The sequence below is a fragment of the Petromyzon marinus genome, chromosome 13 (assembly GCF_048934315.1).
Source record: "Petromyzon marinus isolate PM22_M1 ecotype Great Lakes invasive population chromosome 13, UKy_Petmar_22M1.pri1.0, whole genome shotgun sequence".
Lineage (NCBI taxonomy): Eukaryota > Metazoa > Chordata > Hyperoartia > Petromyzontiformes > Petromyzontidae > Petromyzon > Petromyzon marinus.
The window spans coordinates 2,303,113-2,329,017 of record NC_133679.1 but is presented as its reverse complement, the minus strand read 5'-3'; the positions used below and the strand labels follow the sequence as shown (position 1 = coordinate 2,329,017).

The following is a 25,905-nucleotide window of genomic DNA, read 5'->3' as shown; positions in this document are numbered from 1 at the left end:
CTCGCCTCGCATTGAAATTCCCACGCCTCGTGGGCGGGGCCCGCCGCGTCGCGCGCTTCCCATTGGGCGGCGTCCCCCCCCACGTGGCCGCGCGGCCCAATGGGGGCGCGCGAGCGCTCGCGGGGAGCGCTTATCCACGCTGCGGAATTGGAATCGCGCCCTCGCCAACAGGGCCGAGGTGGCGTTCGTTGGTGACGTCATGGGCCGAGCTGCGGGGGGGAAGAGTAGGGGGGGGGTTTGGGGGGAGAGTGTCGGGGAGAAGGGTGGGGGCTGGGGGCGGGGTGAGGGGGATGGGGGTGGGGTGAGGGGGGTGGTGGGGAGTGAGTGGCGAAGGGTGGGGGCTGAGGGGGGATGGTGGGGAGTGAGGGGAGAAGGGTGGGGGCTGGGGGTGGGGTGAGGGGGGTGGTGGGGAGTGAGGGGAGAAGGGTGGGGGCTGGGCTGAGAGGTGGTGGGCGGAGCTTGGCCATGTCAATCAAACAGAATTTGCTGTTACCCAGCGTAACGCCGATCTAAATTCATACAACCCCTGATCAGTGCCCTACCTTATTGCAGACCAATGCAGACCTTATTGGTCACCCCGTGCCCCTTGTAAATCTCGACACAAGGGAGCAACACAAATATATTTGTTTTTGCCCGTATTGAAACGACTGTACAGTACAAGAATAGGGAGTAAACCGTATGGGTTGACAGGTCTGCTCAACAAACAAAAAAAACGGTTACAAATGCTACCTTCATCGATAAATATTTCAAGATGGTAACCGGTTTTCCCTCAGTTTTGCAAAATGCGGTTACGGGGAATACCAAAAAAAAACCTACCTATAGAAAAAAACCATATACACAGAACTGAAGGTAAAAAGAACCTCTGATCTGGCATGGGCCGCTCGCTCCACATTTCGTCTCGGGGAGCCGCCGCAGCCTTCGCGCCGAGCGGTGATGTACACAGCTCCTCCTGGCGCTGTTCGTGTCGTTCTTGTTATTAACCACAGCGCCCCTTGTTGTTGTTGTCGTCGTTGTGGTGGTTATTAACATCGCGTACTCGTCGTTGCGTTGTACAAAGACAAAGATCACCCCCTCCACCCCCCCGTGAAGCCACCTTCATCAGACTGTTGGGGCGGGTGCTGTTAGCGAGTTGCAATCCTGTGAAGGCCGCCACTGTGGTACACGAGGTCGGGGTGGGGTGGCCAGCATCACGCCCGGCCGCCTTTGTCTCTCCACCGGGGGCGATGTTTACGACACACCGCACCCATTTGAGGCTGAGTCGACCTAGGGGAGGAGGCCCCAGAACCGGTTCAGATATAGTCCGGCGCCGGTGTCGAGATTCGTAGCGCAGCGCGCTCACCGCTACCATTGACTAACACACAGACTAACACACAGACACAGACTAACACACAGACACTGACTAACACACAGACACAGACTAACACAGACTAACACACAGACTAACACACAGACACACACAGACACTGACTAACACACAGACTAACACACAGACACTGACTAACACACATACACTGACTAACACACAGACACACACGGACACTGACTAACACACAGACACACACGGACACTGACTAACACATATACACACACGGACACTGACTAACGCACAGACACACACGTACACTGACTAACACAGACACACACGGACAATGACTAACACACAGACACACACGTACACTGACTAACACACAGACACACACGGACACTGAATAACACACGGACACTGAATAACACACGGACACACACGTGCACTGACTAACACACAGACACACACGGACACTGACTAACACACAGACACACACGGACACTGACTAACACACAGACACACACGGACAATGACTAACACACAGACACACACGGACACTGACTAACACAGACACACACGGACACTGACTAACACACGGACACACACGGACACTGACTAACACACGGACACTGACTAACACACGGACACACACGGACACTGACTAACACACAGACACACACGGACACTGACTAACACACGGACACTAACACACAGACACACACGGACACTGACTAACACACGGACACACACGGACACTGACTAACGCACAGACACACGGACACTGACTAACGCACAGACACACGTACACTGACTAACGCACAGACACACACGGACACTGACTAACACACAGACACACACGGACACTGACTAACACACTGACACTGACTAACACACGGACACTGACTAACACACGGACACACACGGACACTGACTAACACACAGACACACACGGACACTGACTAACACACGGACACTAACACACAGACACACACGGACACTGACTAACACACGGACACACACGGACACTGACTAACGCACAGACACACGGACACTGACTAACGCACAGACACACGTACACTGACTAACGCACAGACACACACGGACACTGACTAACACACAGACACACACTGACACTGACTAACACACAGACACACACGGACACTGACTAACACACAGACACACACGGACACTGACTAACACACAGACACACACGGACACTGACTAACACATAGACACACACGGACACTGACTAACGCACAGACACACGGACACTGACTAACGCACAGACACACACGTACACTGACTAACACACAGACACACACGGACACTGACTAACACACAACGCGACATTTGTATTCGTGGTGTCACCTCCAATGAGCGCGGTTGGCTACGCACGGTGTGAACAAAGTTCAGCAACAACATAACCAGCGCCTCCAACGCCAGTGGTACTTTAAAGCCCATACACCACGACACGTGTATGGGCTTTGTGCCAACCACTACTAACAGGCTACAGCCACTAGATCGTGTAAATAGATAAATGTGTCGTTAAACCAGCCACCACCCGACAGTCAATTCGTAAGGTTGGTAACTTAAATAAAACATGCCAATCTGTTGCTATGATAATAGGGGTTTCCCCTTTTTTCTGGCAACAAAACAGCTGTGTTAAGATGTTAAAACACCAAACTGAAACCTTTTACAAGGGATGATGTCTGCATTAACCACTGCTTGTGGTCAGAATGCAAATAAAAACATAGTCTGATAATATATTGGCATTGTCCTTGAAACCGATTGGTCTACTCCAGAGACAGCTTTCTTTTGAGCCTCGTCTCGAACGGTATTAGGAGTTCAGCACACCGGTGTGTTGGAGAGCAAACCCACAACATTTACAATCTGAGTACGACGTTTCGCCAGTAATTACAACGAGCTGCATCAGGCGACAGCCAGATTTGTGGAGAAGTCCTCTAGTTTCTGCAGTAATGCCTACACACCACCAGGACCACCTACACACTTCCCACTCACTGCAGTATTATATGCTAGGGTATGGAAGAGTTCAGGATCTAAATGCCAATGTCGAGGCCTCCTGGCTGCGGCGAGATGACCTCAGGAGAGATAATTCGTGTAGCGTTGCTTATTGATAACTCATCCAGTGGTCTACATTACGGTCCCATAGTTTGGGTTGCGTGGCCACGATCGCACGCCCCACTGTGACTTGTCTTTAACTGTGTCCATCTACACGAGGCTCCGTGCATCTCTGTGTGCCTCTGTGTTTCTCTCTGTGTGTCTCTGGGTTTAATTTATGGTCCATAGTGTTGCTTGCATGGCCGGGTTTGCACTGCTGTGGCTTGTCTGTCGAATTTTACATTTATGGACGAGATGTGTGCATCGGCATCCCAACACTACTACCCTTACACCACTGCCGACACGACTCCCGCTTGATACAACTACCGCAAGGGAGCAACATCTGTTTTGTCATCTTGGCTTTGCTCGCTAACTTCAACAACCCGTACTGACCAGAAGATGAAGGAGAATTAACTGTTAAGTGAGGGTGAAATGCATTAGAGCATCGTATTGGGTAACTTTAATACAAACGTTGGTACGAGGTGCAGAAAAGAGAGGGTCGATTGGTAAATTTGGTTTGGAGTGAGGAATGAAAGAACATCTGTTAAGAGTTTGCAGCCAGCTGGGGATTGAAAATATTGAATACCTTTTACAAAAAGTGATTCTCGTAAATGGCCTTGGAGGAGCTCAAATGGTGAAATCAGGAATGAGAATGCCTTGATTCTAATCGACAAACCCCAGAATGTCAAGAGACGTCTCTGCCCAGAACAAATGTAGCACAGGAAGCGATCTCAGTCGGTGAGAGACGAGTTTAACTCTAAAATATCCAATTAGAGGTCAAGCTGGTTAAACGTGAAGACGAGATAACATAAAAAAACATGCAGCTCACAAAGTGTCCGAGTTATCACAACTTTGAACTTTACTGGAATTCTTTATTCAAACCCTCCATTTGTTTTACTTTTCTTTAACTTTGTAAATCTTTAACTAGTACAGTAGATTAATGTTTAACAAATTACGTGCGCTGTGTTATTTTGACATTGTAGGAAAAGGTGGCGCAGTGGTTGGCACACTGTAACAATACTTCATATGATGGGTATAATCGTCACTGGGGAGACGAAGGTAGCCTGGCGTTGTGGCGACCACACCACCCTATCGTGCGCAGTGCTGGCCTTCTTGACAGGTACTCGCAGCACTTGCGCCAGCAGCACTGTGTAGGCTACAAGGCGGATCTTTGTGTGGTTTTTTTGCTGCAGTGTGAGACCATGGGGAGATGGGGCTGCCTGGGCCTGCTGGCTTGGCTCTGTCTCCTCTACTGCACGGGCCTGTGGGTGTTCACGCGCGGCTTCCTGCTCAACCGCTCCGAGATCGTCCGCAACAGCTCGTGCGCCGACTTTCCCGCCCCGCCTGGCCTGCCCACACCGCCGGGCGCCGCCACCCTGAACCGGAGCTGCTGGGCGGTGCCCGCGCGCTACCGCCGCGCCGTGCTGGTCGTCATCGACGCGCTGCGCCTCGACTTCGCCACGTACGACGCGGCGAGGAGCGAGCCCAAGCCGTACGAGAACCGCCTGCCCGCGCTGCACGCCGCGCTGCAAGCGACGCCTCGGCACGCGCGCCTCTTCCGCTTCCGTGCCGACCCCCCCACCACCACGATGCAGCGCCTCAAGGCCCTGGCTACGGGCGGACTGCCCACCTTCATCGACGTGTCGAGCAACTTCGCGTCGGCGCGCGTGGAAGAGGACAACCTCGTCGGGCAGCTCGTCTCCGTCGGTCAGTGGCGCAGTGTCGGGTGGGAGGGGAGGCACTGGATTGGACTGAGCCCCTCTCCACCCCCCTTCTGAAAGCAACATTGGAGATATAAAGAAAAAAAAACACAAGTGGAGAAAATATTCGGTGGTAGAACATAGGTTAACTTTTTGGAATGGCCTGCGAATTAAGATGAAAGCAGAGTGCTCGAAAGGACAGAGATGATAATGCTCTTTAGGTGTTGGGAATATCTCTCGGGGAAACGAAGAGGAATGAAGAAGAAGAATGTTCGTGGTAGATACTAATGGGAAGGTTCTATGGAGATGCCACCAATGTAGGGCAGGAGTAAAGGGAGACTGAGCGATAGGGGGATATGGTGGAATTAAATATGAAGACAGTGAGTGTGACTAGGGAAGGCTCAAATTAGTAGCACAGTCCAAGGTAGGTCATAGGGCACTCAATTAAAATCGGTCAGAAGCTGTTATTGAGCACAGGGCATAAATGTTCCTGTGTTCACCGGAGGCCATGTTTGAATTGTAACGCCGTGATGTGGGTTTGCTGTGCGGTGCAGGCAGGAAGCTGGTTTTCCTGGGAGATGACACGTGGATGGGGCTGTTCCCCACGCATTTCCACCGAGCCTTTCCCTTCCCGTCGCTCAACGTGCGCGACCTGCACTCTGTGGACGATGGCATCTTGCAGCACCTCCACAGCGAGGGTGAGAGTCCATGTAATGAACACAGAGCAATGGTTCAAATTATTGTTCGACTCTGAGCTCTGGTTCTGCACCTCTGAATTGTTGATTGAACAATGCGTCCGATTCATTATGAATTGTACATTGGTATCCACGGACGAAATGCACCTTACAAATGCAAATTATAATTGTTATTCATTTAGAAGCGCCTTCTGGCTGTGATATTGAATACTCAAACCTCGTGTCTTTTCAGGGGATGCTATATTTCACTCGGGATGGAATGTGATTTCACACCGTTTAGTATGTGATGATAGATTCATCAAAGTTATGCCTCCGAGTGATAGTGCCTTCTCAGATTCGTTTATTTTGATAAGATAACCATAAACGTTTGTATAAACAGATTTTTATTTTTTCAAATCTCGTATAACAAACACCATAATCTACTCTTGTGAATGAAGATATCAGGGGAAATTCATCATTGCTCGGTAGTTGGCATGATTTGCTAATGCCTTGCAAAAAATACCGAGTTCCAGTGGGAATTGAACCACACACCTCATACTGGTAATGACAAAGCATTGCGACCACTATGTACCCATACTAATAATAATTGCAAAATTCTAAATTACATTTTGCAAACTTTCATTTCTGGTACATGCGTAAGACACGGTGTGTGGAAATAACATTCTTCATGCGTTTATAATTGTTATTTTGTAGAAGCGGGAAAAGCTTTTGCAAAACAGTAGCTTATCCTCCGATGCCATCATCAACTCTTTTCAAACACCCTGAAAGCCCCCTTCTAATTGAAATGTTTCCGTCACCAGGAAGTAAGGAAAGGCACTTGCGTGATTAAATCCTTTCAACTCGGGTGGTTCTGAAGGATCCTGTTGTCCTTAATAATGCTTCAATAATTAATGAACATAAACTAATTACACAATTAACGTTAATCATGAATTGGGCAATGCGATCGGAGCTCCCACCACAAGTTGTCATTCAGTGCAGGGGTAATAGCACAACTAAATTGACGTTTATCCTGTGGAAAAGTATATTGTTAAATTATACGTGACATTTATATCACCATGGACTTTCAACGATTCACACTAAAATACCACTAATTATCTTAATTGAAAATGATAAGAATAACAGGTTACTTGAAAGCTAAACCAAAACGTCTTCACCATTTACCTGCGTAGAATGTGGAATGGAGGTGAGGACGTAGACTGCATCGTCAGTGTTTATTGCTCCATTAACTAATCAGCTTACTTGACCACGTGTTTACGGTCACGTGAACAACGATAATAAAAGGCGTAAATGACACGGTTAATCTGTGGAAAATATGCTCATGGAAAGTTGAAAGTTAACTAAACTGTTAGAATTTCACGCGAGCAAATGCAACACGGTTTGTCCGTGTGTTGTCTCCGTGTGCGCGCGCGCCTGCGTGCACAGTGGCCAAGAGCGACTGGGACGTGATCATCGCCCACTTCCTTGGCGTTGACCACGTTGGCCACCGCCTGGGGCCTCTACACCCGGCCATGTCTGACAAGCTGTCGCAGATGAATGAGGTGCTCAGGTTAGGACACCTCGCTCGCCCGCTCGCCCACCGGTCCGCCCAACAACTTGCCCACTCGCCTGCTTTTCTTGCCAGCCGGTTTTCCTGCTGCCTTTCCAGCCTGCTCGCCAAACCACCCTCCACGCCTTCCGCCATGGCCCGTTCACGTGCTGCCTCACTCATTCTCCCGCTCGCCTGCCGGCTCGCCGCTCTCTCCTCCGCGTGCGGAGGCAGACGCTCCTTTGCGTTACGCATGAGAGCACGCTTGTGTGAGGTACCAGTTCGTTTTGGTTTGTTAAGCCCTCGTGGTATTGCTCACAGGACCGTTGCGCGTAACAGCTCCATGCATAATCCTAGCTGTAAGGTTGGCACATTTGTACTGCATTCTTGAGCCATAAAAATTGTTAAATTAGAGTAATAATGCATCACCTCTTGTGGCACTATTTTGGGCCAAAATTCTACTTGAGAATTATAATTTTTGTTTTATTTTTGTGTCTCTGTTGCACAGATTTCACTCCATAATCTTAATTTTAACAGCATATAATTTGCATAGTAAATTTTCACACGCATGATTCAATACATGTATTGCGAGTGCAGTCATTCATTTTCATTGATAAATTGATGCATTGTTGCATACTTATCTGCGATTTCGTCCCCCATGTCACCGCAGATAAGAGGCGCTCTCCTGTGCAGTATGGTCAAGACTTAACAATTGCCACAGTCTGCCCTGACCAAGTTTTGGCTTTTTAGGATTTTATAATTCAGTTGAAAATGACTTGCAGATCAAGCCAATGCATCGGGAAGCCACCAGCATCAGTAGTTATCCCAGCAGGTATCTCTATCCGAGGTGTTAGAACATTTCTGGGAGGTATGTGTGTGTAATTGTGGGTAGTGGTGGTTTAGCGGTTAGCTTGCTGTGCTTTAAACCCGGCGTCCCGAGTTTGGTTCCTGCTCACGACCAACACCAATGACGATTATCTGTACCGATCCTGGGCCTCCCCTAGGCCGACCCAGCCTCTCATGAGTACCGAGTGCGGTGTGAAACATCGCCACTCGAGAGACAAAGGCGGCCGGGCGTGGTGCTGGCCACCCACCCCCTCAGTACCGTTCCAGCCTTCATAGGTGCTCGCTAACAGCACTTGCCCCAACAGTATGTTATGGATGGCTATACGGGGGATCATTGTATTTGTTGCATTCTCCCGCTTCCCCTCTCCCCCGCTGCAGTAACCTGCTGCGAGAGCTGCCGGAGGACGCGGTGCTGCTGGTGATGGGCGACCACGGCATGACGGAGACGGGCGACCACGGCGGAGAGAGCGAGCGCGAGACCAGCGCCGCCCTCTTCGTCTATAGCCCCATCCCCGTGTTCAAGGGGGCACAGCCACGGGTACGCCTGTGGCACTGCCTCGTAACCCAAGGGCACGAGGGTTTAATACAAAAATAAATCAATCTCAGTTTCAAAGTTGACATTCGAGGCGCAGAACAGAAGTACACGCGGAGAAGGATATTCCGAGCAGCTGAAATCGGCTCGTGGCCAGTCGTGTGACTGTGAGAGCTGGAAACAGCTTGGGCAGAACTTCATCCAACAGTGGATCATCGCGGCGGACGTTCAAGATGGTTTTGATTGAGTAAACAAATAGGAGGCATTCTTTTCAAAGTATCGGTCATAGGTTGTGCTGCTTCACATAGATGGGAAACCATGCTTTATAAAGTGTAACAAACAAATGTCACTTTTAAAGCAAGATGTTTTAATCAAGCCTTGTGGTTATTTGTGGCTAGTTTGGCATTACGTTTGAAAAACTAAAATCTGATATAACACATTCGTGAAATAAATACATAATCTATTTCACTCATTCATTACCGATGGATGCTGTGCTTGCACAGGAGCCAAGGACCGTGTTCCAGACAGACCTGGTACCTAGCCTGGCGCTGCTGCTAGGCGTGCCCATTCCCTACAGCAACCTGGGCCAAGTCATCCCAGAAATGTTTGGAGGCGAGGATGATGAGGAGGAGGGTGACGGCGGCCTTCCCAGGGAGGGTGAGCCCATTCCTGCGGACAGCGAGAGTGTGGAGCGAGAGGAATCGGACTTGGCTCAGCTGCCAATGCATCTGCAGGCGCTGCACCTCAATGCACAGCAGGTACGCCATGGCATTTGGATTAGAGGCTTTGCTGCCTCTTCACCGCTGTATAACCGAGTTGCGCCAGGGCCATCTCTAAGTCAGCCCAGCGCCGGTCCGTGACCTCCGGATTGTTTTTCCATTTCAGAAGTCGAGCCGTGCACCGATGTCATACGCAATCAATGTTTCATTAACTATTAACGACTATTCTCTCCACATTCAGAAACATAGGTTTAGAGTATTTGGCTGCTTGAATCGTGGGCCCACTTTAGCCACTTCGTTGGCTTATCATCACTTCTGAAAAGAGCTATACAGCTCAGTGGGCCTTACCTGGTAAAATAAAAAAAATGATTAATAGTTTAATTTAGCTGTCGGTTGGTGCTCACGTTGCTCCGTGCGTCTCGTTTCCAGGTGCAGCGCTTCCTCGACTCGTACGCGGTGCTGTCCGACGACCTTCCGCCGGACGGCCTGCACGCCCTGCGTCGCCGCTTCTCCGAGGCCGCGGCCGCATACGATTCGCTGGCGTCGTCCCCGAGCCCCGGCCTCCGTGCCACCGCCGCCACCGCGCGTGACGTCGAGGCGAGGCTGCGTCGCTACTTGAGCGGCGTGCGCAACCTGTGCGTGGCATCGTGGGCCCGCTTCAGCGTCCCCGCCATGTTTGCCGGCGTCGCGTTGCTGCTTTGCGCCTGCGCGGCGAGCGCCGCCCTGAGCCGGCGCTCGCCGCGGGAAGGGCTCCCTGGGGTCGTCGCCACGGCGGCGCTGGTGGGAGCGCCGGCAGGGGCGGCGGTCGCCGCCTTGACCGCGACGGCGTCCGGGATGAAGGCCGAGTTGTGCCTGGCCGCACTGTGCGGCGCCAGCGTGGCGTCCTTGCTGGCTTTCGTCAAGGAATGTCTGGGGACCCCGCCGACTCCGGCTCCCGCCGGTCCGCAAGAGGCCGGCGGCAAGGACTCCGGCAAGGACTCCGGCAAGGACTCCGGCGTGGGCATGAGTGTCACGGCCGTGATCGCGAGCGGCGGCTGCCTCGCGCTGCGCTTCTTGGCGCCGTTTTCAAACAGCTACTTGATCCAGGAGAGCCAGGTGCTGCCCTTTCTCCTCCAGTCAGTGGCTGTGTGGTCCTTGCTGAGCTTCAAGTGGTCGGGGACTCTGACCCTGTCTCTTCCAGCCGGCGGCGCAGAAGCGTCGAAGTCCGCTCAGCAGCAGCAGACCGTAGCCGGGAGCCCTGCGCTGCGCCGCCAACAGAGCTGGTACATAGTGGCACTGACGCTGGGTCTGCTGTGCTGCTCGCGCCTCGCCCTGACGCTGCGCGTGTGCCGTGACGAGCTCACGAGCTGCGAGCCTTCGACGCTGCTCGTGCCGCCGCCGCGGCAGCCGGGCCGCTCGCGTGCCAACGGCCTCCCGCTGGCGCTGGCCGCCGCGTCCCTCGTCGGCGCGTGGGCGTTGACGCGGGCCGCGCTCCGCCACCTGGGCAACCTGAACGATCTGCTGTCGCCACCCACGCTGCTGGTGCGCCTGGGCCAGCCCGTGGCGCTGCTGTGCGTGTGCTGCCACTGGGCGTTGGCGCTGTTCCCCGAGCGCGGGCGCCAGGCGTCGCACGTCCCCGAGTGGGCGCAGGAGGCGTTCCCGCGCGCCGTGTACGGCGTCGTGGCGCTGGGGCTGCTGCTGCTGCTGTGGCGGCCGCTGGCCGTGTACGTGGAGCGCCGTCGGGGCAACGCCGCCGCCGCCGGTGCCGCCGCCGGTGGCCCCGGCGACGCGGTCCCGTTCGTCGACCCGCTGGGGGGGTTCGCGCACCCCGAGGAGAGGCTCAGACACGTCATCCCACAGATATACAGGTGCCTGACAGACAGACAGCGTTGTGATGTTTAAATTTCCTACAATTTGTTTCCCAGTTGTGCCATCGGTGTCACCGTTTTGATCTCTCTCAGAACCTGCAAAGCATAATGGGAGGACCGATCTTCGGTAGACAACGTTGGTCATGATCTGACAAAAGTCTGACCCTTGACTCTAGCCCAGGGGTCGGCAACCACAATAACAAGAATATTTTTTTTTCAAATTCGGTAAAAAAAAAACAAATATTTTAAGATCCGCAATGCACGTAAATACGAGACGGTGGTCCTCCTTAATAAACAACGTCACGAAGCATTCCTTTAAGAGCCGCATACGGTTCCAAAACCGCAGGTTCCCGGCCCCTGCTCTAGCCTCTTAAGCCAGGTCAGGCATTACCGATGTGGGCCCCATGATAACCGCAATGCTTTGTGCTCCAATGCAAGAGAAGCAGCGAGAGAAAGAGCATCTGGGCACCACAGTGGCAAGATGTTAACCACCTCGCCTGGTATAGAGGTCTTGGGTTCGATCCCGACCTTGACGCCCGCTGTATATTTGGAGTTTGCACGTTCTCCCCGTGGTTGCGTGGATTTTTGTCCGGTTCCTCCAGTTTTTCCCTTCCACATTTAGAATCAACATGGCTTCAGAGTATTTGTCTGCTGCTATAAATCTCCACGTGATAAGCCACTTTGTTGAGCTATCATTTGTGATAGCCAGGTCACTTCGGAAAAAGAGCCACATAGCTCAGTGGGCTTTACCTGGGAAAATAAAGTTTAGTTTATCTGGGTCCGCCGCCACCCCCCCCTGCTCCCCCCGCACCAAGGCACGTGTCGCGCTCGCTCGACGTCCAGCTGAGCGCGACGACGACGACGCCGGCGGCGCCAGCAGCAGCAGCAGGCGGTGCGGACGAGGGCGGCGGCGGCGACCACAGCGTGGCGGCGTTCGGCCTGGGCTCGGCGTACACCGCCACGCTGCTCGTGCTGCTCGGGTGCCTGGTTCTGCTGCTCGCCATGCTGCACCAGCCCGGCGCCGCGCCCTCCTTTCTGCTGCTCTTCGTGCAGGCGGCGCTCATGCTGGAGCGCCGCGCGGCCGCCGTGAGCCTGCACGCGTCGCCAGCGGGGGACGGCGCAGGTGATGTCACGCGACGTGGCAAGGCACCCCTCGGCAGCGGTGCATCCGCTGTGGGTGCAAGGAGATGTCCGTGTACCCCCGGGATGTTTAGATTTGGCTCGCAATATTTTTCTGAGAATCGTGGTATTTTTGACCCCCTTCAACAAGCAGACGCAAATGCTGCATTTATTGATGTCGGAACCTTTAAATAAACAGTCACGCAATCAGTGGCCTCTTCACTAATTGGGAGTGCAGTAGGATTTCAAAGTGCGGGGGAACTTCTGAGATCCCATCTGTTATAGCACCACTGATATACTTTGTTAAAAAGTGAACCCACGCCAGCTTTATTGTAACACCCACAATCTGCTTGCACCGCACCGTCTCCCGCGGCGTTCACCGCTCGACCCCCGGCAGGGCTGCTGTGCGTGCCGCTGCCCGAAGTGGCCATGTGGTCGCTGGCCGCCTGCCAGTTCTTCTACGCCACGGGCCACCTGCCCACCTTCCCCGCGCTGCAGTGGAACGCGGCCTTCGTCGGCTTCCACGGAGGCCACAGCGGGCACGTGCTGCCCGCCCTCCTCGTGGGCCTCAACACCTACGCGTCTCACGCGCTCTTCGCGGGTACGCCTGCGTCCCACCCCCCACCCACCACCCAAACCTCCCACACGCCACCCGGGCAGGCCACGTCACCGCATCGGTGACATGCAGCTAGGTTTCACCACGGCAGGTGATTGAGAAAAGTTAAGCTTTGTGCTCTGGGGTGCATGGAGTCGTGCTACCTCACGAGAGTGAAAACCTGATATGCCGTGGGCTTCTCTTAACTGCCCAAAATCATTTGCAGTGACGGCGAGTTACGTCCTTTAAAGTGACTTATTTATTAATCCATGGTCATAAAATGATCAGCGCTTTGTGGGAAATAATAAGTGGTTTCGCTTTGGAGAGACTGTCATAGGTATGTGGCTTTTCCACCACTGGTTAAGTGCTGCCTACAGAGATCAATGCTGTCCGACATTGGTTGAAAGCGTCGAAACAATACGACTTAAAAAGCCGCGGTTACCGTCGCCGTTCCCAGCCGGACTGCCGCTGCTGCTCACGTGGCCGTTTGCGCGCGAGGCCGGCGCGGCGCGGAGAAGCCCGGCGGACGAGGGCGCCACGGGGATGGAGATGCGACTGCACGGCCACCCCAAGCTGCTGCACGGGGCCCTGTTGCGCCTGGGCGCCACCTACCTGCTGCTCGTCGGGCTGCAGGTGACGCACGTGGGGGCCCTCCCCCCTTCCAGCTGCACCGGGGGTCAGCAACCTGCGGCTCTTTGAGGACAGCTTCGTGTGACGTTATTCACGTGCGACGTTATTCACGTGCATTGGCGGCTCTTGAAATATTGAGGGGTTTTTTTTTTACCGAATTCGAAAAATATGGCTCTTCTTGTTATTTTGGTTGCCGATCCCCTGAGCTACACACCGACCGCACTATCAGAGTCATGGCACCAACCCATGGACGGATCCATGGGTTGTACGTAGCTCATCCCATAGGCCCCGTGCCTTTCCTTCGATGGTCTCCAGCCCCTTCCTTTTTAAACTGCATTTACGTTTTCAACAAAGAAGATATAGCGTGGCAGAAGCAGGGATACACAGGCGCTCCGCGGCCGGTAGAAGCGAGTGGATCTCGAGGAAGAGTGACTTGACTAGTTGTTAACTTAACCCTCGTGCCGTGTGTCGTCCGGTCTGCGAGCAGCTCACAGCAAGTGTCTGCGCTGCTGCAGTGCTTCGCCGCCACCTCATGGTCTGGGGGATCTTCGCTCCCAAGTAATTGCTCGCATGCATCATTAATAATTCGCAGCACATATGGGTTTACAGAAAATGTACATTTTCTGACTTCTAAGTAACACTCGACTGCCTGTCTCATCAGGCCATATCGCTAAAAGTGACTGGGAACGTGCGTCTGCGTACGTGCGTGTGCGTGCATGCGTGTGTGTGCACGTGTGTGTGTGTGTGCACGTGTGTGTGTGTGTGCACGCATGCGTGTGGCTGTAGGTTCCTGTTCGAGGCCGTGGGCTTCGTAGTGACCGGCGCGTGTCTGCTGCTCGGCGTCGCGTTTGTGCTTCGCGTGGATGCCGCCGTCGCCGCATTCTTCCGCCGGCTCTGCCAGGCGCTGCCGTACTAGTGGGGCAGGAGGAGGGGTGGGACGACGGTTGGCGAGCGACGACGGTCGGTGAGCGACGACGGTCGGCAGGCTTGGAACAACGACAACCGTGAGCAGTGGAGTCTGTCAAAGCGGGGAGGGAGACCGGGTGGAGAAGAGCGATTTGAGTTTATATGGAGGACCCATAACGTGCGGAAGGTCATGGAGGTGATGGGAGTGAGCATTGTCTTCACGCTTTTGCAGAGCAAATGCCAAATCTATGGAGAAGACCATCGGTAGGTCTATAGGTGTACAGTTACCTGCAATGAAGCCCGACGTGCAATTGCTGAAACACTGACGGTGAGCCACCGTGAACTCAATAATTCAACGACGCAAATCCACCGCACATGAGCCGAAGCCATTCCCCTGGCTAACTCATCGTGGCTTCGACTTCGAGTGTTGCGATTCTTCGAGCCATACGAAAGAAGAAGGGGAGACCCCATACGACGTGGAACACGACCCGTCTACACGCCGGGCAGGGAACGCGCGTCGTCGCTGGTTAAGGTTCGCCTCTCTTGCCCATCACGAGCTCGTGTGCTGATGCTGCGGGTGTGGGTAGGTGCCAGAGTGGAGCATCCAGCTGCGAGTGCCAACCACAGACCTCGTCTGCAACCCACAGCGATGTGTCGCAAACACCAATGTTGTCACAAGCACGAGCGTTTAAACACGCGGAAAGTCTCGGAGCACCGAGGCCCCCCCCCCCCCCTTTCCAGATTGTGAGCAGTACACCCCTTGTGCCTGGTAAGGCGTGGGAAGGAACAGACAGTGGTGAAGACGGGTCGTGTACACGACAGCTGCGGTAGTGGGAGCAGAGGGCATCGCGGCATCCGATTGCCGGCTTTTCCAGGCGGTTCGTTTGCCGCGCTCGAGCCGTTTCTCCGTTGGCAACGCGCAACGTGCTAATGTCACAAGACATTCCTACAACCGTTTCCGGAGGCTACTCTTCGTATCATAACTTGACAATGAATATGCAGTATCGTTTATTTTATTTTTTATAAGCATATGAATTTATATAACAACAAATCAGGTTTTCATAAATATCTAATTTGCAAAGAAATATCAAATATTTATATTTAAGGCAGACTTGTTGCTAATTGAAGAGTGCATTAGCCAACTGTTCAGAAGTTCAGGAGCCAACTGCACTGAAAGTTAAAGAAAAACAGCATTGAGCTTCATTGATTTTCCTTCAAAGACTCCTCCTGTCATGACCAAGGCACCGCTGACAGTGGATTAAGGGAGAGGAGAATTGACTCCCTGGGCTTGTAGAGACCGACCAGTGGAGAGCGCACACACAACCCACGCTGGAGATGTTCCTATGCAAAGCCAACGAACTGGACGGTCTGCTTAGAACGGTGACACGCAAGACCACGGGCAGCCGACGAATAAATACGTCTTAACCCCTTTCCACAGTTTTGACCTGGTCAACTTCTGGTTGGAATCCCCTCCCCAAAACAACGACGCCTGCCTCGCGCCGCTCCTTTGAGAGATGCCGTTGCGCGAATCCAATCTCGCATTGCACGGCGAGGGTACCGAACACCCGAATGGATTGGCAGCCTTGCAGCCGTCCCATCGTGTTCTTTGGTGAAAGACCTCGACAGGGTCCAGTGATCGCTCTGTACAGTTTACGCCTGGTGTGGGGGAAACCTACACTCTGCGACTTTGTTTCACGTGACCAGTGGTCGCAACGTTGCACGTATCCGTCATTGCAAGCGTCTCGTCTTGGCCGCACCAATTGGTTACGAGAGTTGAGGATATGTTTGGCCCGTGTCTATAATTTGTGTGCTCAGTCACTACTGTCACTGCAAGTGTCCTCTTGCAGTGACAGGTGTGTGTGGCCCGCCAAAGATATTTGAATGTTTGGCCCTCTGTAAGGTAACTTGTCCACCCCTGCTCTCTGAGTGTTTTGCATTGGGAAGATGGATTGTGTTGGTCTCTGACCTGTAAAGAACACAAACCTTTTGCATGTACGTGCCATCGATTTTTTGTTTTAAAGATTCGTTCCGGTGTTGTTGTTTTTTGTAAGCAAATATTTATTTGAAATTTTTCAACTTGAAATGCAGCTCGGTCTGGGTTTTTTTTAAAGTGAGGATTTGCCTTTAAGATTGTCGCTACACTGCACAAGACTTGTACGGATTATACGTTTATACTTGAATTAAATATATCAACATTGGTGGTGACCCATCTGTATGTTCAGTGATTACATTTCAATAAAAAGATAAATTCCCTGGTACATGGTTGAAATCCTCTGTATGCGGAAGTTTTTTTGCGTGTCATTCTCTGAAATTCGCATTCACGCTTTTTTTCGTGTGCGTCAGGTTTTCTTTTGATTCTGTTCAAACGACGTACATGTACGTCGTTGGAATGGAACCGTAAGAAAAAATAAAATAACTTTCATCAGTACAGAGGCTCTCACAAGGCCATGCGAGATGATGTGGCACGATTTGGTGGCAGCTATCATAGTGCAGTGGTGTCACTACGGTTGTCTGCGGTGAGTAAAATATCTTAAACAATGGTGCTGCGCATCTCTAAATAAAATTAACTCAACCGCTTGCGAGTTTCAGATCCAGCGGTGAACTCGACCCCATGCTGTAACTTGCAGACGTCTCAGGGTTAATTGGAGGTGAATTTGAGCTTTGTTTAAGCTCCTGCCCCTTCCTGCTTGTGCCCGCCCTTTCATCTCGAGCCCCCTTCCTGTTTAGGCCCGCTCCTTCAGGCATTCGTGTGGACGGAGTCTGTCGAGGTGCGTGTTTTTTTACGTGGGATAAATCCAGAGAAAATCCATACAAATGAGCGGACAACACGCACATTTCATATAACCAGCCTACTTGATGTACTGTATTCAAAAAGCACACCCAACTCCGCACGAAAAGTGTTTGTCGCACGATTTCCGTGCGAGTAAACTTGCGGTGCCGTTATCGCGACAACCCAAAATAAAGTCCACTCCGTTCACAGCCTTGCACTCGTTTTGTTGCAGTTTATTTACTTACGAACATTAACGTTGCAACCACGTGAACGATCATCGGCTCGAGTCAACCTCTAACCTCCACAAAGCATTTAATGCGAAACATTCAGCCGACCTCTGGATGGGCACGCCGTGGCATTGCCGACCGCCGAACAAGGAGTTTTGAGAATGGGCCGTTATAATTGCGCAAACGCTAACTGCAACTACCATACTTGTCAAATCACCCATAACACAAACGCGTCCGTAGTGGTGTATCGTCACTAGAGGTCGAAGGGTCACGCTAGGTCAACGCGACATTTTCGTTAATATTCTCAAACGCGCTTTTTTTTTCATAAACCACACCCTCTTAAGTCTTCTGTGCATAGCAGGAGTCATGTTGCAACGAACAACATACAATGTGTAATCATCAAATTATAACATTTGCTTGATTTTCAAACACGCGGTATTATTAAAAATGAAAGAGTCCCCAGGATTCAGCGAGCCCTGGCGGTGCTCACCTCTGTTGGTCCTGAGCTAGCAGTGGAAATTCCACATTTATGTGCTGGGGCCAATGGTCAAATAACGACCTCTGTGTTGACTTCTTGCCAAGTGGGGCAGCCTCACCGGGTGGCACTCAATCTGCCGACCCCGAATGGACCGCGACTAGGACATGGGACTTGGAACGGTCTTGAGATCACGAGCACTACGCTGCAAAATCAATCGTTCGCCCCCACACGCACGTGCGCGTACAGCAATATGGTGAGTTTGGCACAGAGATTGCGTTGCCCTCGGGGTGACCTTGGTAGTATATATTGACGTACGTCAAGGTTTCGTGAACAGGCATTGCGAACCACTTTCTGGAACGGATTACGCAGATTTACCTGCTCGAGGGGTGTGAGAGCTGAAACTAGGGGAAAGAGACGACCACTGGAAATTGAACAATTACAAAAGTTCTAATGAGAGTGACAGAGCTGAATATGGGAAGAATAAAATCTTTGGTCGAAAGAGAAATTGCTCTTGTATGGTGAACAAATCACGATTTAATACCACGAAAAAAATCAACTATGTTGAAGCCGGATTGCTAAATAAAATAAATCACAAGTTAAAAATTGTTTAAAACTCCAGCAGCACTGAATCAAGATGAGATTTAAAAAAAATTGTATCAACTTGGGAGTGGTCCATTTGGCAATCAGTGACGTAGGTTACAATTCGTTATATCTGTTTACAATAAGCTTATTGGTTTCCAGCACAAATGAACTCTCGCTAACGTGATCTCGCTAAGCAGGCCTAAAAGCAGAGCCCCACCAAAATCAAGACCCAGCACTGGCCACGTGGCAATTAAACTTCTCTTCTGCCACCACTTGCAGCGTGAGCTCGTACACCAAACTCAAGCCTGGAGGCCCTCAACCAGCGTCACACTTCCCGAACGTTCTTCACACGCGGATGTTCCCATTGGGCTCCCCCCGACAGAGAAGGTTCGCTATGCCTGGGCACAAAGGGCCACCGGGGAGGAAGAGATTGGACCACAGCCGTGGTCACGTGGCTCACAGCAGCGTGGTGCAGTGAGCATCTTCGGCTGGGAGATGCTCACGTCCACTCTCAAGCAGAAGTAACGCCGACACGCGGGCACACGTCTACAAAGTGTCACGGCAATGGAAGACCCTCGGGAGCGGGCCAGTAGCTCGTCAACTTGGGGTGTCCGCATTGGGAAGCGTGAGAGCACCATAGTGGCCATCATGACCACATTTTTATAGCCGAAAACCAAAACTTGGGGTTTATTTTTTCTACGATTTAAATACTAAGATGAAAAGGCAATATTCACGCAGTGAATATTGCCTTGATGAGGTGACTCCTTGAAAAGCCATTTCAACTCAATGGGCTCTCACTTTATTATTACAAAGTAAATGAACGAGAGGTTGACGCAGCATTGGCAACTTTAATTTAATACGTTTCACTCAGCCGGGCGAGAGCCTGGTGAAAATCACTTCTTCACCAAGACAGACGCCTCCCCCGCCACCAATCAAAACGGAACATTTTTTAAAAAAGTATTTTTCTTTTAATCCTTAAAACAAACTAAAATATAACGTTGTAGCTGTGGGCAAATTTCGCCTTTTGGGATTAGTTCTACGACACTGGCACGCGATGTCCCACTGTCGTGATTTGACGGGGCCTTCAACGTCCAGCGGACGATGATCTTTGGCGGCAACATCCTGCGGGAACTTACCGGGCTGCGCGAGTGGGAGTTGATCCCCCCCAGTGTGTGCAAATGACCCGGAGGGGAACCGTGCTTCCCCGCCGGCGGACACAGCCGAGTACGGTCCAACAAAGAACATTCCACGCATGCGGCCGTGCGCGCAACGCACAAGCGGCGTGGAACGGGGGGTGGGGGGCAGTCTCGAGTTGTCATGGACAATAATTTACAGCCCTTTGTCAGCCTACTGCCGGATGAAGGCCTCCCCCGTGCCGCGTCGATCGTGGGGGATGTGCGACCGGTACCAAGATGGTTAGCACGGATTTGTGAGTTGAGAGAGAGAGGGCCCAGCACCGGGCTCAGATATCAAGCGCCACTGATGTTAGCCGTGGCAGGGAATGTAACGCGGGTCGCCGGCGTTCACCGTGCGGTGCGCTCAGCAAAATTACATTGATGATGATGACCCCTCTGTTACTGCAAGGTTCGACTTTTTTACGTTTAAAAACTGTTAAATTTTCTTCGGGTATCAAGCAGCCTGCCCAGTGCACACACAAAAGCGACGTCTGTAGCCAAAGCTGTCCTTCCACGCCTACGACGCGCAGTGCCGCGGTGTTGCCGCCACGGCGGTGCCAGGGTGCCACCGGCACATCGAGCGCGCACAGCAGACGACTCCTCGCCGTGCTTCAAGCCCCCGGCGAGACTCGCGATAAAAACAAACGACAGATCAACCTAGCGATCGGTTTACTTAAGTTAACATATAAATTATAGGCTATACGTGTCAATAATAAAAAATAAATTAGAAAGAAACAAAAGCACTCGGCTCAGGTCACAATCTACAGGAATAACGTCCCGCGAAAAACGGAAACTCTGGGCGAGGCGGGCGCCCGCGGTCGGTGTGGCGACGCTAAAGTGACAAATCTAACGCTAGGGAAAACACACGCGTCAAAATCTGCGGGTACTGTAAAGTATTTAAGAATTGCACTTTTGATAACTAATTTACTCTTCTCTTTCCACTCCAAAAAAAACCATAATAGTAAAAACAAAACGGCCTCCCCCGCTCGACCCGCCGGGCCTCCTCGCCTGCATATTCCGTCTTTAGCGACAGAACACACGCGGCGCCCTCTCGCACGCAACGCGCCGCTGCCTCGCGTCGTCCATCGCGACACCTCGCGTCGTCGCTCAGAGGTCGCCGCCGGTAGGGCCTGGCGGCCGTCCTAAGGGTTTCCCCGGTCCCGAGCGGCGCGGCGAGCGGCTCCGGCGGGCGACTTGGGAGAGCCGCACCGCCACCGACATCCCCAGTACCGCGGCGCGATGCCCCGAGGTGGGAGCGGGGGGGGGGTCCACGGGGCCAGATCAGTAACCGGTAACCACACGAGACAACACAAACTTTTAGGTGGCTACCGAGAGTGAATTATGCGATGGCCTGCTCGTTTCAAACGGTTGTCGCGTAATTGACTGTTGGCCGGCCACTTAAAGGAAGTGGAAGTTCTAACATGATCCCACCTCAGGTGGCAGCAACAAGTGAAACATCTGGCCCCGGCTCAACTGGTTTTACGTCTCGCTCTGATACTGGGTATCGTTTAAAAAAAAACTATTGATTAGCATTGCTCAACACGAGGTATTGCCCAATGTTAAGAAGGTAACTCCGTATATTGAGCAACACCTATTCAACTGGGCAATCAAAAGGCATCGCGGCCCTGAAATGGAGATGCAACACCAAGATTGATTTTAAAAAAAGTGTCAATAAGAGCACTTCTGAGATTGCCATACTGGTATACAACCCCGGTATCGTGGGCGGTGGAGATGATACCTGCAGGTATCGGCTCAGCAAATACTCAGGTGACCTTGCTCCGAGTGGACTCGGAGCAATCGGAGGAGGGGTAGATCTGGAGGACACTCCCTGGAGGTCAGGAATGGACGTTTGGTGGGCAATTCCGGAGGTCTACGGCAAAAAGGTCAGAAGGCTCGGTAGAGAGCCCGGGACCTTCCAAAGCGTTGGCCAGGCTCTGTACAAGAATCCAGATGTGACGTTGCCACATTTGGGAGCCCTTATTGCCCGACTGCTCCGACTGCGGCTTCTTGACTCTCTTAGACGCTCCCACGCGCCGCGACGGCCTCCAGCAATCGCCCCCGAGCCTGACACGTCGGCGGGAGCAGAAAGGGACGGCCGCTTGAGAGAGAAACGACCGCGGTGGCGAACCACCCCCAAGTGTCGTAGTCCAGGACGAGCCGTCACTCACGTTGACAGAGACCCCCACCGGCGAAGAGACGGCGACGACGCCACCTGCAGCGAGTCGTGAAAATATCACCGGCGGTGCGACGCCGATGAGGAGAAACGCAGCTAGCGTGGTCAGAGATGCCGGAGCGGTCTCGCGTTGCGAGCGGCGGTGAGTGTTAAAGCGTTGTCTCCAACGCCAAGGCTGGAGCTGAGCTTTTGTGCAACGCACGAGGGGGGGGGGGGGGGCAGTGCGAGGAGAGACAGAGGGGAGATGCTTGGGGAAATTAGTGGGGAGATGAGTGGGGAGATAAGTGGGGAGATGAGTGGGGAGTCACGAGAGAGTTCCCTTCTATTCATAAGGGTTCCCACCGTAATTGTTTATTAGTACGTTTTCTGCTCTCTACTAAGCCAATTGGTAAATGGAATTACAGTGCCCTCAACATCCAGACACTCATCTATCCGATCGTTGTATAAAACCAAATTGCACTGCAACGCATGGACGTGTACTGGCTATGTTCACCCAGCAGAGTCCCAAGGCTGTTTTTCATGAAGGACGAGCTTGGGATGTGAACCAATTCCTATTCTTGGTTCTTTCGGTAAAGTCACGTAGAAGGAAAACAATATTTTTTTTATTTTATTGTTTCCCTTCTACGTCACTTTACCGAAAGAACCAAGAATATGAATCCCTGCATTCACGAAAGCTTTAAATAAAAAATTGAACCAATTCCTGTCAAGTGTTTGACGACGAATCGGCATTCCAGACGTGGACCGTCTGGAATGCCGATTCGTACACGTCACTGGAGCGAAGTAAGCGAGAACGTGCGGACCGGGTAACCGATCGGGTAACGGACCGGCTGATGGACCGGGTAACGGACCGGGTAACGGACCGCCTGAGGAACCGGGTAACGGACCGGGTAACGGACCGGCTGATGGAGCGACTGAGGAACCGGGTAACGGACCGGGTAACGGACCGGGTAACGGAGCGGCTGAGGGACCGGGTAACGGATCGGGTAATGGACCGGCTGATGGACCGGGTAACGGAGCGGCTGAGGGACCGGCTGATGGACCGGCTAACGGACCGGGTGACACCGCTTACGTTGCTTGGTAAAGCCACGGGATGGCTCGCGTGAAAATGAGATTAAAAGTGACAATCAGCGATACTCTTTAAGATGCCGTGGCTATTTAAAAAAACGTCCAAGTTGTCTCTCTGCTTAAGTGACCCCTGCGGCAGCGGCCATCTGAGAGGTGGGGCCCTGAGGCGGCACTGGGAATGGCGTGTCGATGCGGGGTGTGGGGCTTCCTTAGTTAGGTCTCAATATGTTTTTCTACCTTTCTTGTTGATATTTAAGCATTAGTATTATCTCACATTTAAAATTTAGATTCTTTATCCGATTGAATTTTTTACTTATTCATCTACTGTTGAAATGAAGCATGAAAAATAAACTATGTTGTAGTTCCGCGAGTGTAACTCAATTATTTTTGAAAAAGTAAACGTGTGACGGAATGCGAGACGTGACGAGATGGAGACACGGCATGGGTGAGTGGTGGGCGAGCGACGGGAGAGCGGTGGGTGAGCGGTGGGTGAGTGGTGGGCGAGCGACGGGAGAGCGGTGGGTGAGTGGTGGGTGAGTGGTGGGTGAGTGGTGGGTGAGTGGTGGGTGAGCGGTGGGTGAGTGGTGGGTGAGCGGTGGGTGAGTGGTGGGTGAGTGGTGGGTGAGCGGTGGGTGAGCGGTGGGTGAGTGGTGGGTGAGTGGTGGGTGAGTGGTGGGTGAGTGGTGGGTGAGTGGTGGGTGAGTGGTGGGTGAGCGACGGGAGAGCGGTGGGTGAGCGGTGGGTGAGTGGTGGGCGAGCGGTGGGTGAGTGGTGGGTGAGCGGTGGGTGAGCGGTGGGTGAGTGGTGGGTGAGCGGTGGGTGAGCGGTGGGTGAGTGGTGGGTGAGCGGTGGGTGAGTGGTGGGTGAGTGGTGGGTGAGCGGTGGGTGAGTGGTGGGTGAGTGGTGGGTGAGTGGTGGGTGAGTGGTGGGTGAGCGGTGGGTGAGTGGTGGGTGAGTGGTGGGTGAGCGGTGGGTGAGTGGTGGGTGAGTGGTGGGTGAGTGGTGGGTGAGCGGTGGGTGAGTGGTGGGTGAGCGGTGGGTGAGTGGTGGGTGAGTGGTGGGTGAGTGGTGGGTGAGTGGTGGGTGAGCGGTGGGTGAGTGGTGGGTGAGTGGTGGGTGAGTGGTGGGTGAGCGGTGGGTGAGCGGTGGGTGAGCGGTGGGTGAGCGGTGGGTGAGTGGTGGGTGAGTGGTGGGTGAGCGGTGGGTGAGTGGTGGGTGAGTGGTGGGTGAGCGGTGGGTGAGCGGTGGGTGAGCCACGTGAACTCCCGGGGGCCCCACGCGGCGTTGCACAAAACCACCCAGAGCCGCCATGCACCAGCTCCGCTCTCGCGCCCGCCCGGCATCTCAAACACACGTCTCATCACACCGACAATAACCACCCAGAAATCGAGACATTTTCACTTCCTGTCCTGAACTTAAATAATTTCACTCTCAGCTACGCGTCACTGAACCTCAGGGACACGGGAGATCACTGCAGTCTCCCCCCTCTGGCCACGCCCCGGGTGGTTTTTGGTTAACGTGAAGCCGCACCGGTGCCGTATGTACGTACGCCGAACTTCTTTCGCGGCGCACGTAGCCAACCGTGCTCATCGGCGGTGCGGACATACGTCACTGGCGTTGGCCGCAAACTGGAAATCCAACTCGGGTCAAGCCGTGAGGTGGGTCGTGGTCACGGAGGAAGCGGGGAGGGGTGGGAGGTGGGGGGGGGGGGGGGCTCGTGAAGGCCGACGGGGGGCGGGGGGGGCATCAGAGCCGCGGGGAGTAGCGCGGGTTCTGCGGCGTCTCCGTGTACGACTTGAGCTCGTACGCCGCGCCCGAGTCAATCTCCATCGACTTGCGAGAGAAGAGCAGCCGGATGTCCGAGTGCAGGTAGATCTTGCCCGACTTGGAGCTCAGGAACCTGCAACGGGGGGGGGGGGGGGGCAAGGGCATAACTAAACGGCTGGGCGAGACTTCGACACTTCACGTGCCTTCAAAGTGCCCTAGCTTCATGGAGGTCACCACCACTTGGTAGCGGATGGCAGTTATTACTGCTGTTGTTGTTGTGTACGCGTGCGGTGTGCGTGCGTTCCAGGAGTGTAACGGTTAGCGCTACGCTGCGCTATGAACCCGGCGACCCGAGTTGGATTCCCGCTCACGGCCAACACCGGTGACGATTATCTGAACCCGTCCTAGGTGTCTCTTAGGTTGGCTCAGGGTAAAACGAGTGCCTGGTGCGGTGGGTGAATTAGGCGACAAAAGACGGCCGGGCGTCGTGCTGGCCACCCACCCCCTATGAAGGCCGTGCCGGCCTTCATAGGCGGGTGCTCGCTAACTGCACTTGCCCCAACAAGTCTATGAAGGCCACACACGGAGGGGATTATCTGTGCGTGCGTGTGTGCGTACCGCAGGTGGATGAGGTATCGGAGGGCCCTGTCCTTGGCCGCGTCGCCCGGGGGGGTGCTCGCGGGCGACAAGCGGTCGGGGGCCGCCGCCGCCGCCGGGGCCTTCGGAGGGGAGGCCGAGCGCAGGCGGCCAACGGCGGCGGCGGGCGGCACGGCGCCGTTGGTCCCGTGGCGGGCGTGGGGGCCGGGGCCCGGCGTGGCGGGCACGGCGGGCGCCCCCGCCCTTCGTGCCGCGGGCACCGAGAACGTCCTCTGGCGCAGGAAGGTGTGGTGCCCGCCCGGCATGTCGCGCAGGTCGTAGATCACCACGAACATCTTCACCACCGTCTTGTTGGGGTTGAACAGCGTCTGCTCGGGAAGGCGGCACCGGCACGGCGAGGGCATCACTCCCGCCCCCGGCAAAAGTTCGGTTACGGCGCGAGTGCCGGGGTCCCGCGGGCGATCCCGATGCCCGGACGCGATGGACAAGTGCGCCTCTCCGCGTCGCGAGCGTCACCACGCGGCGGTCAGCGC

At 53.6% G+C, this 25,905-nt stretch overlaps 2 protein-coding genes across 4 annotated transcripts in view; one reads left to right on the top strand and one right to left on the bottom strand.

The window, feature by feature from the left end:
- The first annotated feature begins 462 nt into the window (after nucleotides 1–462).
- Nucleotides 463–16,796, top strand: PIGO (phosphatidylinositol glycan anchor biosynthesis class O). 3 transcript variants are annotated; one of them, XM_032953883.2, is made up of 12 exons: nucleotides 463–930; nucleotides 4,618–5,131; nucleotides 5,679–5,822; nucleotides 7,242–7,365; nucleotides 8,569–8,728; nucleotides 9,226–9,480; nucleotides 9,871–11,288; nucleotides 12,104–12,411; nucleotides 12,805–13,008; nucleotides 13,460–13,635; nucleotides 14,120–14,190; nucleotides 14,419–16,796. In XM_032953883.2, the coding sequence occupies exons 2-12, from the start codon at nucleotides 4,627–4,629 to the stop codon at nucleotides 14,546–14,548; spliced, it is 3,495 nt and encodes a 1,164-aa protein (XP_032809774.1). In that variant the 5' UTR covers nucleotides 463–930; nucleotides 4,618–4,626; the 3' UTR covers nucleotides 14,549–16,796. The 3 variants fall into 3 exon arrangements, with proteins under 3 accessions (XP_032809774.1, XP_075922909.1, XP_032809773.1); XM_076066794.1 differs by having other exon boundaries at nucleotides 463–935; XM_032953882.2 differs by having other exon boundaries at nucleotides 463–957.
- A 729-nt stretch (nucleotides 16,797–17,525) lies between these two features.
- Nucleotides 17,526–25,905, bottom strand: part of ATOSA (atos homolog A) — an 85,174-nt gene continuing 76,794 nt past the window's right edge. The window contains exons 10-11 of the mRNA XM_032953881.2: nucleotides 25,394–25,740; nucleotides 17,526–24,908 (exon numbers count right to left, since the gene is read on the bottom strand). Coding sequence (XP_032809772.1) covers nucleotides 24,755–24,908; nucleotides 25,394–25,740 — 501 coding nt within the window. The 3' untranslated portion in view covers nucleotides 17,526–24,754. The remainder of the gene's footprint in view (nucleotides 24,909–25,393; nucleotides 25,741–25,905) is intronic.